The 15,493-nt window shown below is 37.0% G+C and overlaps 2 protein-coding genes and 1 pseudogene across 3 annotated transcripts in view; 1 reads left to right on the plus strand and 2 right to left on the minus strand.

Annotated features, from left to right (window-relative positions):
• The window catches only part of LOC143535355 (leucine--tRNA ligase, cytoplasmic-like), a 129,453-nt gene that overhangs the window by 73,645 nt on the left and 40,315 nt on the right, over nucleotides 1-15,493 (minus strand). The gene's annotated exons all lie outside the window — the stretch shown is intronic.
• Nucleotides 8,022-10,315, plus strand: LOC143535354 (protein phosphatase 2C 7-like). Its single transcript, XM_077029632.1, has 4 exons — nucleotides 8,022-8,585; nucleotides 8,903-9,247; nucleotides 9,353-9,458; nucleotides 9,844-10,315. Exons 1-4 carry the CDS (start codon nucleotides 8,034-8,036, stop codon nucleotides 10,179-10,181), a joined length of 1,341 nt encoding a protein of 446 aa, XP_076885747.1. The 5' UTR covers nucleotides 8,022-8,033; the 3' UTR covers nucleotides 10,182-10,315.
• Nucleotides 10,966-13,844, minus strand: LOC143535378 (DNA-directed RNA polymerase I subunit rpa49-like; annotated as a pseudogene). The gene is made up of 4 exons (XR_013135706.1): nucleotides 13,504-13,844; nucleotides 12,986-13,120; nucleotides 11,699-12,019; nucleotides 10,966-11,388 (listed from the first exon to the last, which is right to left on the minus strand). The product of XR_013135706.1 is annotated as a DNA-directed RNA polymerase I subunit rpa49-like (transcript).

Consider the following 15,493-nt stretch of genomic DNA (forward strand, 5'->3'; position numbering starts at 1 on the left):
CATTAGATGAACACGGGAGACCTATCGTTTACGGTTTTCTTTGTTTACACTTGCACAGATGTTTTCTCGTTTTTGTGCTCAATTGGGAGCACGGATTGAACTATGAACTATGAGCTATGATCTATTTAGGCTTGATCACAATCTGATTGCACCCTTGTTAAACACCAGACATACACGTGTTGCGCGCAGATTTATTGTTATCTATGTATTGTATTAAACTTGATTTCTCACCAACACGCAAGTGTTTGACGTTTATTTTAACACATGTTCAGGTTTGCAGTAGCTGTTTTGGAGCTTGTGGACACGTAGGAAGTTTTCTTTATTTTGGACCTAGATTAAAATGTATCAAGACAAGTTTTTGCTGTTCGAATATTATGATTTATAATATATTGATTTATGATGTTTTATGTTATCTTGTTTACTTTGCGCGTGCGCGAATGAATGTATTTATTAAATATTGACACCCAATAGTGTCACGAGTAATGAAACAATATGTGGCGCCCCGATGTATAATCCGCCTTTGGTCGGGGTGTTACAGTGGTGGTGGAGGAAAAGAAGGAGAAGAAATGGGCTACCTCTGCTAAGCGGTCTGGCGAGATGGTGACAACAACTGATGAGAGGAAGGCCAAGGTTGGGAACAAGGATGCATGTAAGACGTGTGGGCGAGTGCACTGGGGAGAATGCAGGACTGGGACAGACAGGTGCTATCGGTGTGGAAAGAGTGGGCATTATTCTCGAGAATGCCCTGATCGTCCAAAGTGCTTCAAATGCGGAAAAGCTGACCACATGGCTAGGGATTGCAAGGAATCAGGGGCGGGAGGTGTGAAAGGGTAAAGACTTGGGGAAACTGCAGAGAGGAACACTTGATGAAGGAATAATTGCTCATGCAATGGTTTTATTAAGTTACTTTTGCTTAAGGACTTGTTTTGTGTTAAGGTTTAAAACTTATGTTTATCAGTGACGTGTAATATATTGAGTTTGGTTATGAATGATTATTATGCTATGATGAAAGGTTGTTTTAGACAATAGTGTTAAAAGTACTAATCGAAGCCTTGGAAGGATGAGATGAGTCTTGGTACATCGAGGGTCTCATGGACGAGCTACCTTAAATAGCTAAAACACTTGACCACCATTCGATGACTACAAGTCAGGAGTAAGAAGGATAACTCAGAAAGCAAAGACGATTCAATAAAGTGTGTAAATATAAGAAGTTTTCCTTTTATAGGGAATAAGTTAGGTTTCGGGGACGAAACCTCTTTAAGGAGGGAAGACTTGTAACATCCCGAAATTTCCAAAATGATATTAATTATATTACTTAATAATAGAGGGAAAGTTTACTCGGGTTATCGGGAAATAAATAAATAGAGTAGGAGTTGGTATGGGTCGGGCTAGTGTTGGGTAATGAATATGGGTTATGGACTTGGGTTATGAAAGAAGGAAGGAGAGTCCATGGGCTTAAGCCCATGATCCCTAAATATAAATACCATTAATCACCCTTTAATCCTCATTCTCACATATTCCATACACACACGACCCGAACCAAGATCCGAAGGCGAAAACCCGAGCTTGTTGGTGCTGGAATGTTGTGACGGACCAAAACAACATCAAGGCTTAACCGTGTTCGTAGTTCGACTCGTTCAAGGTACGTTTATAGTTAGAAATCGTTCGTGTAGGTTCGGGTTGATTTGAGAAATGATAGATCTGAGTTTGTATGGTAAAAACGAATCCAACAAAGCTAATCTTACTGAAAATGGTTATGATTTGATGGGTTAATCGATTGATAAAAAGAACCCGTAACCTATATGCCTAAATCGCACCCTTTAAACATCGATGTTAGGTCGAATTGATGGTTGGGGTTTGTAGGCGCTGGTCAGACGATCCCGTGGGTACCTAAATCGAGTTATTTGGTTAAGAAACGAAGGTGATTAAGGGATTTAAGAACGAACAGTAGCTGCAGAAGACAACTTCGCCTGCAAGCTAAGTTCGCCTGATGACAACTTCGCCTAAAGCCAAGTTCGCCTGATGACAACTTCGCCTAAAGCCAAGTTCGCCTGATGACAACTTCGCCTAAAGCCAAGTTCGCCTAAGGTTTAACTTCGCCTAAAGCTAAGTTCGCCTAAGGTTTAACTTCGCCTAAAGTCAAGTTCGATTAGAGAATAGATTAAAACGATAAGTAAAAGTAAGCTAATACTAGGCCACCAGATTAGATCAGGCGAGTATTGATACGTGTAACTTATACAGTCAGCCGAGCTCAGTTAAAGAAGGGATTTACAACTATCAGAGGAAGAAGCAGAGTTCAGGTGAGTTTCTAGCCCCATTCCTTGTTATGTTTTCGGGGCTGTGTGCATACTCGATGTGTTGTTAATACATTTATCCTAAGTGATAAGTGTATGCTATATGTGATATATGTGATGGATATGAATGATTGCTTGTCGGCACGCGAACGATCTTCGGATATTGCGCGTACTGTCAGGTTAAAAATAAAGGTACGAATATTATATATCGAAGATGTATGAATATTACAAATGAATACTTGTCGGGGCGTGAACGATCTTCGGATATTGCACGTAACGACAAGGGGTATGGTTGTTAAATGAAGGATGTAAAGAACGCCTAGAATGTTTTTATGCTATAATGTAATTATTGTATATGTGAAGTATGTGTATACAGGTACACGAATGGTATGTGAGTTCTACGTTCGACATAGTAAGTTAGGATGGCAAATCCCTCTAGCTTCTGTTGGACATAGACTCGGATGGTGATGGCGTAGTTAAGGACTGCGAGCCTTATACGTGATGTAGATGATAGATATAAACGTAGATAGAGACGGTAGGCCTTATACGTGTTATAGAAGATAGACGCCAACGTAGATAAGGACGGCGGACCTTATACGTAACCTAGATAAGGACTGCGGACCTTATACGTAATATAGGTAGGTGTCAGCACAGGAAAGGACTGTGGACCTTATACGTGCTTTAGCATGGGGGAGGACTGCGGACCTCGTACGTGCTATGAATTAGGTTGCAACATAGGGAAGGATCGTGGACCTTGTACGTGTTGTGGATGTATGATGGTATAGGGAAGGATCGCGGACCTTGTACGTACCATGAATGGTGAACAGAGGTAAGGACGGCGGACCTTTTACGTGTTCACGACCTTGAGTACAGGTATAGACGGCGGACTATGAACGTACTCTCGGTAGACTGAGGTTAGTGATTGTAGATATGTATGTACGTATGGTAGTAAGTATGTATGTAGAACAGAAGGGTAATTGGTTAAGTATGGATATGTATCTTCAGATATGTATGTATGTGTATGTATTGTGTGGCGTCCGATTAACTAGAACTCACTCAGCGTAGCTGACTTTTAGTATGCACGCAGGTGAGTAGGATGAGGCAGCTCGCTTGAGGAGACACGTGGCACTGAATAAGAGGCTGGCATCGGAAGACTCAAGACGTTTAAGTTAATGTTCGTTAATTTTGAAAGACAAAATGATGTTTTAAGACAAGACGTGTTTTGTTATGAAAGTTTTTATATTCCGCGAATGTTTTAATTAACTCTGATATTTAGAACTGCGTTTATGAGTAAATCCAACGCTAAAGTAGGGCTACCGGTGTCGGGGCCTTACACACCAACTCGCCCCATCGAGCTCCTAACATCCCCCAATTTTTCATAAGAATGTATACCTTTTGATTCCTCCTTTATCTGATTAACTAAAATCTTATTGAACATTTCTATTAAATTTGTGAAAAAGTGAGAATTTATTGGTTAGAAATGAGCCTAGCCCCCCCCCCCCCCCCCACACACACACACCCAAAGTAGCCCTATACCGTCACCGCCCTTTAACGACTTCCATCCCACCTTAATGATGTGTGACAGAAATCTTGATGAGTGGCGAGTCATTAAACTGTTGAGAAAGAGTCGTTATCGTGTAAAAAATTATAGAATAAAGGAACTAAACAAAAATTTACCACTACTCAAATACAATATTCCAATTAAATATTCAAAAGTCTATACAAAAAGTGGGGGATCCGGTATACCATGGTGGATAGGGTTATGGGTTATGTTATGATATGGTGTTCGCAATACTGTAACTAGAATTCATGTAACTATCAACTATGTATTAGGCTTGGGAAGATCTTTGGGCCGAGTTTTTTGGTTCACATTTAGAAAACAACTATGGGCAGCCCGTTTAATTATGGAAGGCCATTTGATGTTTTCTTGGCCCTAAGTCATGTAACCTAATTGCTTACTATATATATCATAGTCATGTATTGTAATTTTTTGTTGTGTTTAATAAATAATACCTAGTTGCACCCTGTGGATGCAGGTCGTCTTGTCCGAACCATATAAAATCTCGTGTCTTGTTTATTGCTTTTTTTTTTCGGTTTCATTTCTTCTTGTTAATTCCTTTGTGCAAGTGTGTTGGTTACACTACGCCACTTGATTTCTAACAAGTGGTATCAGAGTCGAATGCTCGTTGAACACACGGTGGGTTCGTACTGAGACGATTTGCAAATTGTTTGATCTCGTTTAATGATCGAAGACTGACATCGGCTAGGGTTGTGATAACCCTTGTAGCCGTTGGTGTTTGTCACACTTTGCGTAAAGGACACAAAAATGAAGTAGTTTTCCTCTCTTTTTTTTTGGGCTTACGATTAACCTAAGGAAAAAAGTTATATCCTTCCAAAGGAAGCAGGTCCTTTTTTTCATTTTTTTCAAAGAAAAAATTACGATGAGTGTTATTTTTAGTTTTGTTCAATCAATTTGCTTAATCCGATCAAAACAAGGAGCAACAAAAGTTTGATTGATAAGGTTTGTTTGACTGGTTAGATTTTTTTGGTGTAAGGGCTCTTGGATTCGACCGGATTAACGACTTAGGGTATTGGAATTTCGTTTCATTTCATTTTGTTCTTGAGTTCGGAGTTTTGACTACTATAGCAAAACGAGTTTGGGGCTACTTTTTTTTGTGTGTGAATCAACATTTGGGTTTTAGACCGTTTTGCAAAGTTACCCTGACAATATTCAATAGAGCATTCACCAAGTTTAGGCCTGTGCCACTACAGTGTCTGTTCACTGTTACGACATGTTTTATGTTATGCTGTTTGAGATGGTTGAAGACGGGAAGGTTCATATTGAGAAGTTTAGTAGTACAAATTTTGTTTGGTGGAAGATGCAAATGGATGCATTGCTCGGTCAAAAGGACTTAGATGTGGTTTAGGAAAAGAAGCGGGATAATATGAATAAAGCTGATGAAGATACTTGGAACTCTAAGGACAAGAAGGCTTGTGAAGCTATTACATGGGCATTGATGAGGGAGTTGCTTTTAACATCGTGCATGAAATCACTACTCGTGGTATGATTTTGTTCTTGTCCCTTGCCATCCGCATCTATAAGGTGTTCTTGATGAGGGAGCTTTTCATGATCATGACAAGGATGAACGAGGGAAACTCAATTACTTCTGGCATTAATAACTTAAACTCAATTAATGTCCAGATTGTCATATGTGGAAATAAAGTTTGGTAATGAGACTCAGGCTTTAGTATTGCTATCGTCATTGCTTGATAGCTTGTTATGAACAATTACTGCTGTTATTGATCATGTTAAGGCTGCTAATAAGGGATTTTTGGGCTAGTATGTGCTATTGGTGCAGAATGGCTAAAGGTATTCAAAGGCTACATATAGAACCCAGTAGCTTTTGGTTGATCACATGATGATTTTTTTTTTCAAAATAAGAAAAAAAGGGGGGGGGGGGGGGGGAGGGGGGGGAGGCTGTCAAGTTCTTGAAGCAGTTCCGTGCCATCGTAAATCCACCCCAGGTCGGGCATACTAGAAATTGGATATGCTTAGTAGATAGATATTAACTATTAAGCTCATTTTCAAATCATGTTTGCAATACTATATATTTCTATACTTAAATAAATTCCATGCAGTTGAGAAGAGGTTAGACCCGGTTCAATAGCTGAATAATTTAAGTTTGCATCATACATGTGTGTCACAATGAGTTGTGATCACCGTGTTATTGATGGTGTGTAATAATAATGCTTACTTATCATTTCCATGTGTTGTTTACCAACTGGCTTTTCGTTGATCACATGATGAAATCTTTTGTTTCAAAATATGAAAAAATGAGGGTTGTCGGGTTGTTGAGTCTTGAACTCAGTTTTGGACTTGTATAGAGCTAACATCTATTGCGCATGAGATAATTCTTGAGTCGATTCTTGCACTTGCATGTAACCAAAATAAAACAAACCTATATAATGTTTTGGTTTCATTTATTTCTAGTTCATCTTGCTGGATAGTTTTGTAGTTTAAATAAAATGCTAGTCTTGCATGAGAAGTTGACTGACCGGCTGCTAACCTTAATATTATCACATCAAAGTATTTAACATTATGATTGCACGTTGTAATTAAAGTTTAGCTTTTATATTTCTGTTGATTAAACATGAAGTTTACTATGGTTTGATCACTTGGTAAGGATGAACAATAACCAAACTTTCAATTGAAATCGGATAAAAATTTGACGAAATTGGGACCAAAATTAACTGAAAGCTGATAAATCAAAAACCAAACTAGTCGAAAATCAGTTATCGTTTTTTTTACCCTCATTTAACCGAAATTAACCTAACTGAACTATTCATATTTTCACATATAGAAAGCTTTAATTTAATGTGTTTCATGTTCTATACCTTCACTTTATGTATTTAATAAGCCTCCATTTCATATACTTCCACACAAAAATATTGACCAAAATTTGATTTTGACTATTAACAAAAAACCAATTAATTAATAACATACAGACTCGGCCCCAAGCATGGGTAAATGGACTCCCAGGCATTGTTTTTCATCAAAACCATTTAATCAATTGGAAAGACCCTTTAAATATTCTTTATTTGTCAACTCAAGAGTAATAATAATTGTTGTTGAGAAAGTAAATACAAATCCATCTTCTTTATTCTTATCAACAAAACAACAACATGCACTGATTGAAGTTTCATTATTATTTTATTATATTAAAAAGACACCTCATATATATCGCTATAAAATAAAAAATATATATAAAAAATTCCTCACCTGTTACGGTTTCGATTCTTGTTCTTCTTACTTAGTTTCCGCGGCATCAAGGGATGATAAGAGACTAAGTGAGTAGATGATCCTTAAATTAAATGAGTTTTATCTCACATCACAGTCGTGCTTTTGGACGAGCATTCAAGCGTTGACCTTAACATACTAAGGGTTTTTCCTGATGAAAGAGTATTCCCAACATAATGAATTTAGACAGCAGACCGTTTAAAAGATTCATCTTAACAAATAATAATATAAAGTTACTCTCACCAAAATCATTCCCGAGGAACTTTCTCGTATTATCTCTTCCATACACGTCCCAAATAAACAAAACAAAACAAAACAACCAAATAAACATCAGCTCAAGAAGCACTCAATCTTTAACCCCTTTTCATTATCCAATCAATAACCAAGTTGCATACTTGTTCTGATCTCTGCTTCCAAGTTGCAATCAATCAAAGGTTTAATAAAGCTCAAATCTTGCAGATAGTTGTTTCTTGACCCCCCCCCCCCCACCCCAAATTTGCTTCTTGTTATACACCCATGAAACGAAAACCTAAATTATCTTGACAAATCTCAGTTGGGTTTCTTCAGATCCATCAAACCCAGCTTCCATGTGTGAAATCTTGAATAAAGGTTGGATCTTTTATATGGGTTTTATGTGATCTTTCATGGGTTTGTTTCTTTTGATCTTCCTTGATTGATTTAGGATTTAGGGTTCTTGTTTTTGTTATTTAATTGAAGAATCTTGATATTGTGTAGATAGATGTTAAATATAATTAATTAGGATTTAGGGTTAATCAGATCAGATTACTATGGCTTCAGATCTGTTGACCTTTTGGATTGGTCAACTGTAGGATATTTTTGTTACTGATAAAGCTTCAAGCTTGGACCTTAGATCAGCCGAACCGCCATATTTAAGTCTTGATCTTGCTTTAAAGTTTAAATACAAAATATTTAAGGAATTAATGGGTTTGATAGAAGAGGTGACACTAACGAAAATCGCGCTACTAACGGGCGCGACAAAGTTGCTATCGGATCATGTTCCCGTGTTTCTTGATGGATCAAGTAATGATCTAAGTATTATTCAAGAAATCGGAAGTGACGGGTTGGTTAATGATGATGTTATGATTCAAGAAAATATTTCGAAGGAAATTAGTTTACCGATAACGATTGCGATCACGGATATAGATAAGGGTCAAGTAGAAGTAATAGGTTTGGGGAAAGAAACAATCGAGAGTGCGATCGGGCTAAAAGCGTCTGTGGTGGTTGTTGCGGATAAGAATCATAGTAAAACCGTGAGGAGTGTTTTTGAGTTAGAATATGTGCCACTTTATGGGTCTCATTCGGTTTGTGGTAGAAGGGCAGAAATGGAAGATGCGGTTTCAAGTGTTCCTGCATTTATGAAAATTCCTGTTAAAATGCTGGTTGGGGATCGTGTGATAAATGGGATAAATACAAATTTGACTGATCTAACCGCTCATTTCTTTGGAGTATATGATGGTCATGGAGGCTGCCAGGTAAGTTTTCGTTATCTTAGTTGATTACATAGTAGCGGTTTCATGATTTGTAACACATTTAGATGTCTGATGTGATTTCTACATGTATTTAAATGCGTAAAAACCTTATAAAATTGCTTTATTGAAAAAGCTAGCATTTTTTGTAATAGTATACTTGTTAAATCATATGTATTTCCAAAAAATGCATAAAACTTTTTGTTGGTCGGTCTGCATAAACTCTGTAATCTATTTTTTTAAATCTTTCGAATCACATCTATGTCATTTTTAGGTTACATTTTAGGTCCGATATCTAAGATCAGATCATATCTTGTTTGTAGGTTGCCAATTACTGTCGTGACCGTGTTCATACTGCTTTAGAGGAGGAAATCAAGGTTATGAAACAGGAACTGATCAAAGGAACCACAAATGAGACGGTACAAGTTCAATGGGAGAAAACATTCACAAATTGCTTTAAGAAGGTTGATGATGAAGTTGGAGGGAAAACGAGCAGCATCATTAACGGGTCTGATACAATTTCTGAACCTGTAGCCCCAGAAACCGTAGGGTCCACTGCTGTGGTGGCATTGATCTGTTCATCACATATTATTGTTGCAAACTGTGGTGATTCAAGAGCTGTTCTATATCGTGGGAAAGAAGCCATTGCTTTGTCAAGTGATCATAAAGTAAAATCTTTTTTTGTTTTGTTTTGTTTTTGTTATATGATTCGTTAACACTTAATTGTTGTTTATGTAACACACCGTCCGTTTGTTTCTGATTATTTTAATTAGCCGAATCGAGAAGATGAGTATGCAAGGATTGAGGCAGCGGGTGGCAAGGTTATACAATGGAACGGGCATCGAGTTTTTGGTGTTCTTGCAATGTCTAGGTCTATTGGTGAGTTTATTTTAAAATTAATAGCAAATAAAAGTTAACTTATGTCAAAAGAGAATAAAGGTAGCAATCTTTTTTCCCAAACTAAAAGTTCTTAATAAAATTATAAAAATCTTCAGATTTTAAGTGTCTTATAAAAACCCGCAAAGTTGCTAATCTTTCTGATAGATCTAAGGTTTTTTTTTTTTTTTTTTTTAAATCTTACATAATAGTGCAATCATATTTGGTGACTTCTGAATTAGAAATTGTATTAAAGCTGGTTAATTTTTTATGCTGAATTAGAAATTATAGTGAAACGTCTAAAATACCCTTAAAAACAGTATCGACGGAATCTTGTATATATAATCTTTCTTTTTTCTAAAATCTCTTGAGTTGATGTTATTCTCAGGTGACGGGTATTTAAAGCCTTCGATAATACCAGAACCAGAAGTAACATTTACTCCTCGAGCTAGAGACGACGAGTGTCTTATTTTAGCTAGTGACGGTTTATGGGACGTGATATCAAATCAGGAAGCATGTGAAGTCGCTAAAAGAAGGATATTAATCTGGCACAAAAAGTACGGCGGATTGCCTGTTGAAAGGGTGGTCGGTGGGCCCGATTTAGCGGCGCAAGCAGCAGCTGATTATCTTACAATGCTTGCTATGCAAAAAGGAAGTAAAGACGATATTTCTGTGATTGTGGTGGACCTCAAATCCCAAAGGAAGTTGAAAGCAAAACCTGGATAGTTTTATGTTCACCCATCGTTTAATATTTAATATAGTTTCTGTAAAATTACAAAAAATGAAAAAAAATGATGTGTATTTCTTTGTTTACTTAACTTGGCACATTTTGTTTAATAAGACTGGATTTATAAGGTTTTAATGATGTAAGTCACTTGACTCTACTGTTTATGGTTATGGATTGATGTATACATATAGACTAAAGCATGTCTCGGCGTCTCGCCACTTAACACTGCTACTTAACTTAAAGTCTAGGGCTGTTCAAAAAGCTCTAGGCTTGAAACTCGGGCTCGTGGCTCGCTTGATAAAAGCTCGAATAAAGTTAGCTATAAAAAGTTGATTTTAAACATTCTGAGCTGATTTGGATCATTTTGTAACCGAGCCAAAATCAACCCAGGCTCGGCCAGGTCATGGCTCGGCTCGTTGGCTCGATATTAAGCTCGTTTAACTTCAAAATCGAGCTAGACCCTAGCTAACTTGCCTCGTTTAATTTCATGCCCGAGCTCGAAACCACTCTGGCTCGACTCGTGAACAGCATCCTAAACAGTAGGTACAACAGATAAATCTGTAGTCAGCAAATAAAATTAAACAAAAATAACAAACCCAATCAAGATCTGCTCCAACATTGTAATTTAAATAGTTTCAAAACAACCACTTTGTCAACCTCAAAAGTTTCAAAACTGAATTACATAATTGATATTCATAAATATCCAAAAAAAAAAAACTCAAAAACCTATCCTTCTGCCATCACCATTTTCAGCAACAAAACCTCGCAACCGGAATGATAAGCTCATGTCCGTCTTCTGTGCCTCTTGTCAGCTTTTGAGAAGTCAAGCGGGGCAGAAAGTTTGGCCAACATCATATTATGTTCTTTAACAATTTTGCAGCCCAAATACTCGAAATGAGTCCTCAATGCACCAGTAGTCATCCTCATATCTTTAGCAATATGTGTGAAGTCTGTTTTGAAGTCATCAACAAACAAAGTAAGCACCAAAACATATCTGATAAGAAGGTCCTTTTTGTCACCAGCCAGCCATCTTGATTCGGTGTTGGCAAACATGTCATTAAACTTCTGAGATAATATGTTTGGCAGCTTATAATGTTCTTCTGACGAACGTCCATCCTTGCTCTTCTTATCCTTATTATCCTTGAACTTTATAAGATGATTGATGTACGAGAATTTGCGAGCAAGACTCATTTTCTTTTCATCATCCTACCATATTATTAACAAAGAAAACTGTATTAATGATAAGCAGGTCAACTGGTTCGACTTATTAAAAGGAAAAAAGTACAAAAAATTATGAACTTAATTTTATCATGTTGCACAATCAAGTCCTTAACTTTGTTTTCTATATATGATTAATATCAACATAAAAAGTTGACAGAAAATAAGTCTTTTTAATCAAGTTAAACGAATTAACCATGCAAAAAGAGAGGCTTTCAATCAGCTTAAAAAGTAAGGGGTGAAAACAAATTTTAGAGAATTAATCGAGCAAAATATGAACACTGAGTGAACTTTATACCTGGACCTCCTCGATCTTATGAATTCTGCTACAAACAAATAAAGGGTACCCTTCAGCCTTTATATCGTTGCCTTGTTGTAAAAGCTCAACGATATCTGTAAGGTATGCCCATTCTCCCTTTGGAATGATCTTATCTAGTGGATAAGCCTCCCGAAGTCCAGTTGCTGATTCATCATGAGGCGGAATATTCCGCCCAACACTACTAGCTTGTGCACAAGCTTCTAGAGCGCTTATGTTAACCACTGCATCAGCCATCTTGCTGTTCAAATCTTCCTCGGCCTCAGGACCATTGTATGCATGTAAAGCCTTTTGTTTCTTAGCCTGTTGTATCAAAATTATCATTTTAGATACATAACAATGACACATGCAGTAATTGATATCACAAAATTACTAGGGTAAGCATGAAACCGAAAAAACTACTCTGTAACTGAGAAAACAGAAGAAATAACCGAACCCAGACAAAATTACCTGGTTTGGTTTTATGCTTTTAAATACAAACTTCCGCTTATTTTTCTTTGAATTTGAAGTATTTTTTTAAGAATCTAATATATTGGGTAGGCTAAATATTTTAGTCCATATATATAACAATCAGTTATTTATTAATTAACAAAATGATTTAGGCCTTAACATGAAACACGCACATTTTCTTAACAAACTAACATTAACAAAAAGAACCTGTTCGTGTTCCGATAAAGTTAAGCCCACCAAACACGAGCACGCCCCTGCCCTGTTCGTGATCGTTCCGTTCATTTCCAGCCCTAAACTAACATGAACGAATACAAGCACTCACATTTTCTTAATAAACTAACATAAACAAAAAAAACTTGTTCGTGTTCGGTTAAACTTAAACCCGACGAAACACGAACACGCCCACGCCCCTATTCTATTCATTTGGTTCGTTACACGCGCAATTACAATTTGTTTATATTTATATAAATAAAAGATTTGATATATTGAGCCAAAAAAATTTCAAGCCCAATATCTTAAATTCCAAAACAGAAACTGAAAACAAAACGTTTTTCAAAAACTCAGAAAACGAAATTTTGGTTTTCTTTTAAGCTTGAGCCCAAAACCTACCCTTGCATAGTTGCACACCCCTATCACAAACATTATAAAGATAAAGATTATGTCAATATTGTTACTAATTTTGATAAAAATATAGCAGCATTGATGAATAACATGTCAAAGATTGCAACTTTTTTTCATGAAAGCAAGAAATTTGATAATCTTAACAACCAATATTACTAAAACAAGCCAATATCATGCTTTATATAAGAAGTTGCTTACCGATTGTTCGGCCTTCTTAGTTGAAAAGTTGAAATTTGGTTTATTATCTTCCACTATAGGTTCATCTTCCACCTTTCCAAAAGCATCATCTGTAACAGTGTCATAATCCCCAAATCTTGGTTCCAATCTAAAAACCTAGACTCAACACAAAAGGTTGCATTAATTACATGAAATAATGTGTATGGATTTCAAATTTAATTAAACGAACAAACATGAAAAGCTCGTTTTGTTAGTTTATTTAAAGTTTAATAAATACATAACTAGTCTTATTATATAAACATAAACAAAAAAGAGGCTCAATAAAATTATATATACAAACACACACACATACACAAACACATATATTTACTTGATTATTTTTTGTTCATCGTGTTCGTTTGTGTTTGGTCAAGTATAGTCATTCATATTTGTTCATTATATTATTATAAGTTTCTTCGTTTGCATTCGTTCGTGTTTGGTTAAAGTTAAATAAATGAACACGGCATTCCGTTCGTTTAAACGCCTAGTTACGATAATACCTTGTTGCCTTCAACGGGAACAATTTTGAGCGGCCCCTTCTTCTTATTAAGCACCCCGAGAGAATAATCTGAGGAACCGCCCCCTCACCGGAATAATTAGTACCCACAAACGTCACCGGAGAAGACTCGCTAGGCTTCACTACCACTTTCACTCTATTTTTCCGCTTCGCGTCTCTTAAAATCTTAACACTAGGTTCTTCAGCCTGCCTATCCGGGTCGTACCCGGATGGAAAGTACCCGATTATAGGCAACGACCTGTCGGGTCTTTCCTTCACAACCTCGATTTTGATATTAATCCGTCCGTCGTTTTCTTCAACTTCTCTCTTACGTTTTTCCTCCATTGGATCAACTTCGGTTTTGTGTTTCTTACCAATTGAAGAGGAACAACAATAGGTAGCCGGCCGTAATTATATAGTTTATATATATATAATATTTGTTAGGGTTAGAAAGAACTTAGGGAAGAAGAAACTATATATCCGCTGATGATACGATGATCATTATTCATTCCAAATAAGGAGACATTATCTGGTTCTGTTTGATGTTCTTAAACAGTCAGGGATTTAAGACGATTACAATAAAGTGGCAGGCAAACGGGCAACAAGCTGCGCCGCAACCCCCTTTTGAACAGCAAAGCCAATCCTGCTAAAAACGAAGCTTTGGGACCTAGAAGCTGAAGAGGTTCCGTGTACGACACGCTGAACCCTACTCAAAAATTTCACAGCCTTCGGAGCTAGAAAACCAAATGTATCAAAGGCAAATGGTAGAAAGACATGTTGATTATCTAAACAAGCTTTCTCGTGTTTAACAACTTTGCCTGATTCAGCCTTCAACGCAGCCTGACCCACAACAAACCCACGGTCCCTACTAAAAAGGAGGTCCTGTTAACTTTTTCACGGATCCTATTGAAGGGATGTCTACTTTACGACCAGCTGATATTCTTGTGTTCGGGTGGGCAGGGGGGAAAGGAGTGTCTCCTCTTGTTGGGCTCAGGGACCGTGGGTTTGTTGTGGGTCAGGCTGCGTTGAAGGCTGAATCAGGCAAAGTTGTTAAACACGAGAAAGCTTGTTTAGATAATCAACATGTCTTTCTACCATTTGCCTTTGATACATTTGGTTTTCTAGCTCCGAAGGCTGTGAAATTTTTGAGTAGGGTTCAGCGTGTCGTACACGGAACCTCTTCAGCTTCTAGGTCCCAAAGCTTCGTTTTTAGCAGGATTGGCTTTGCTGTTCAAAAGGGGGTTGCGGCGCAGCTTGTTGCCCGTTTGCCTGCCACTTTATTGTAATCGTTTTATAGTAAATTATATAAAACTTCGATTGTGATGGATTACATTATTAATCCCCATACTAACACATAATGACATACTGACCCATAAGAGCATTCTCATCCAACCCCTTATTTTGTAGGGGTGTTTTTATAATTTTGAGAGTGATTCAGGGTGTTATGAGTGAAGAGTTTTTATATTTTAGAAAAAGTAGTGATTTTTCTGTATAATTGAAATGGAGAAAGAAAATGTAATGAGTTTTAGTGTAATTTTTTATTTAAGGATAGAGGGTGGGATGAGAATGCTCTAACAAAATTTAAATAAGGTTAAATTCCCAAACTAGCCATTTTTTACCCATTTTTTCCGGTTTTATCCTAAAACCAAAATAAATTCCAAAAATAACCAAACTAATCCGTTGATCCGACGGAAACCGTTTATCAGGACGCGCCATGAAGCATACTATTCCGTCGGATCCGACGGTTTTCCATTTTGTCCGACGGATTAATGAAACAAACCGACATATTAATGAATAGTCGAATCTGACGGTTCATGCTTCCGTCGGATCCGACAGTTTAGTTTGTCTGACGAACCCTAGATTTTTCAATTCTCGGGTTTCGGATTTTGAGTTCTAGAGTAATCTCCTATAAACGAAGTGATTCGCATTATTGATTTGCTTGATTTTGTGGAGAAATTAGAAATATGGAGATTGAGGTTGGTTATGGAGGTTTT

Source organism: Bidens hawaiensis, unplaced genomic scaffold (assembly GCF_021521415.1).
Source record: "Bidens hawaiensis isolate Kalapana, Puna unplaced genomic scaffold, B.hawaiensis_p1.1 tig00010467_1, whole genome shotgun sequence".
Taxonomy (NCBI): Eukaryota; Viridiplantae; Streptophyta; class Magnoliopsida; order Asterales; family Asteraceae; genus Bidens; species Bidens hawaiensis.

Excerpts from the sequence above, each read along its gene's own strand:
- LOC143535354 (XM_077029632.1), top strand. The coding sequence starts at position 8,034 with ATGGGTTTGATAGAAGAGGTGACACTAACGAAAATCGCGCTACTAACG. Across the intron at positions 8,586-8,902 it reads ATGGTCATGGAGGCTGCCAG|GTTGCCAATTACTGTCGTGA; the intron begins GTAAGTTTTCGT and ends TCTTGTTTGTAG. Across the intron at positions 9,459-9,843 it reads TGCAATGTCTAGGTCTATTG|GTGACGGGTATTTAAAGCCT; the intron begins GTGAGTTTATTT and ends TGTTATTCTCAG.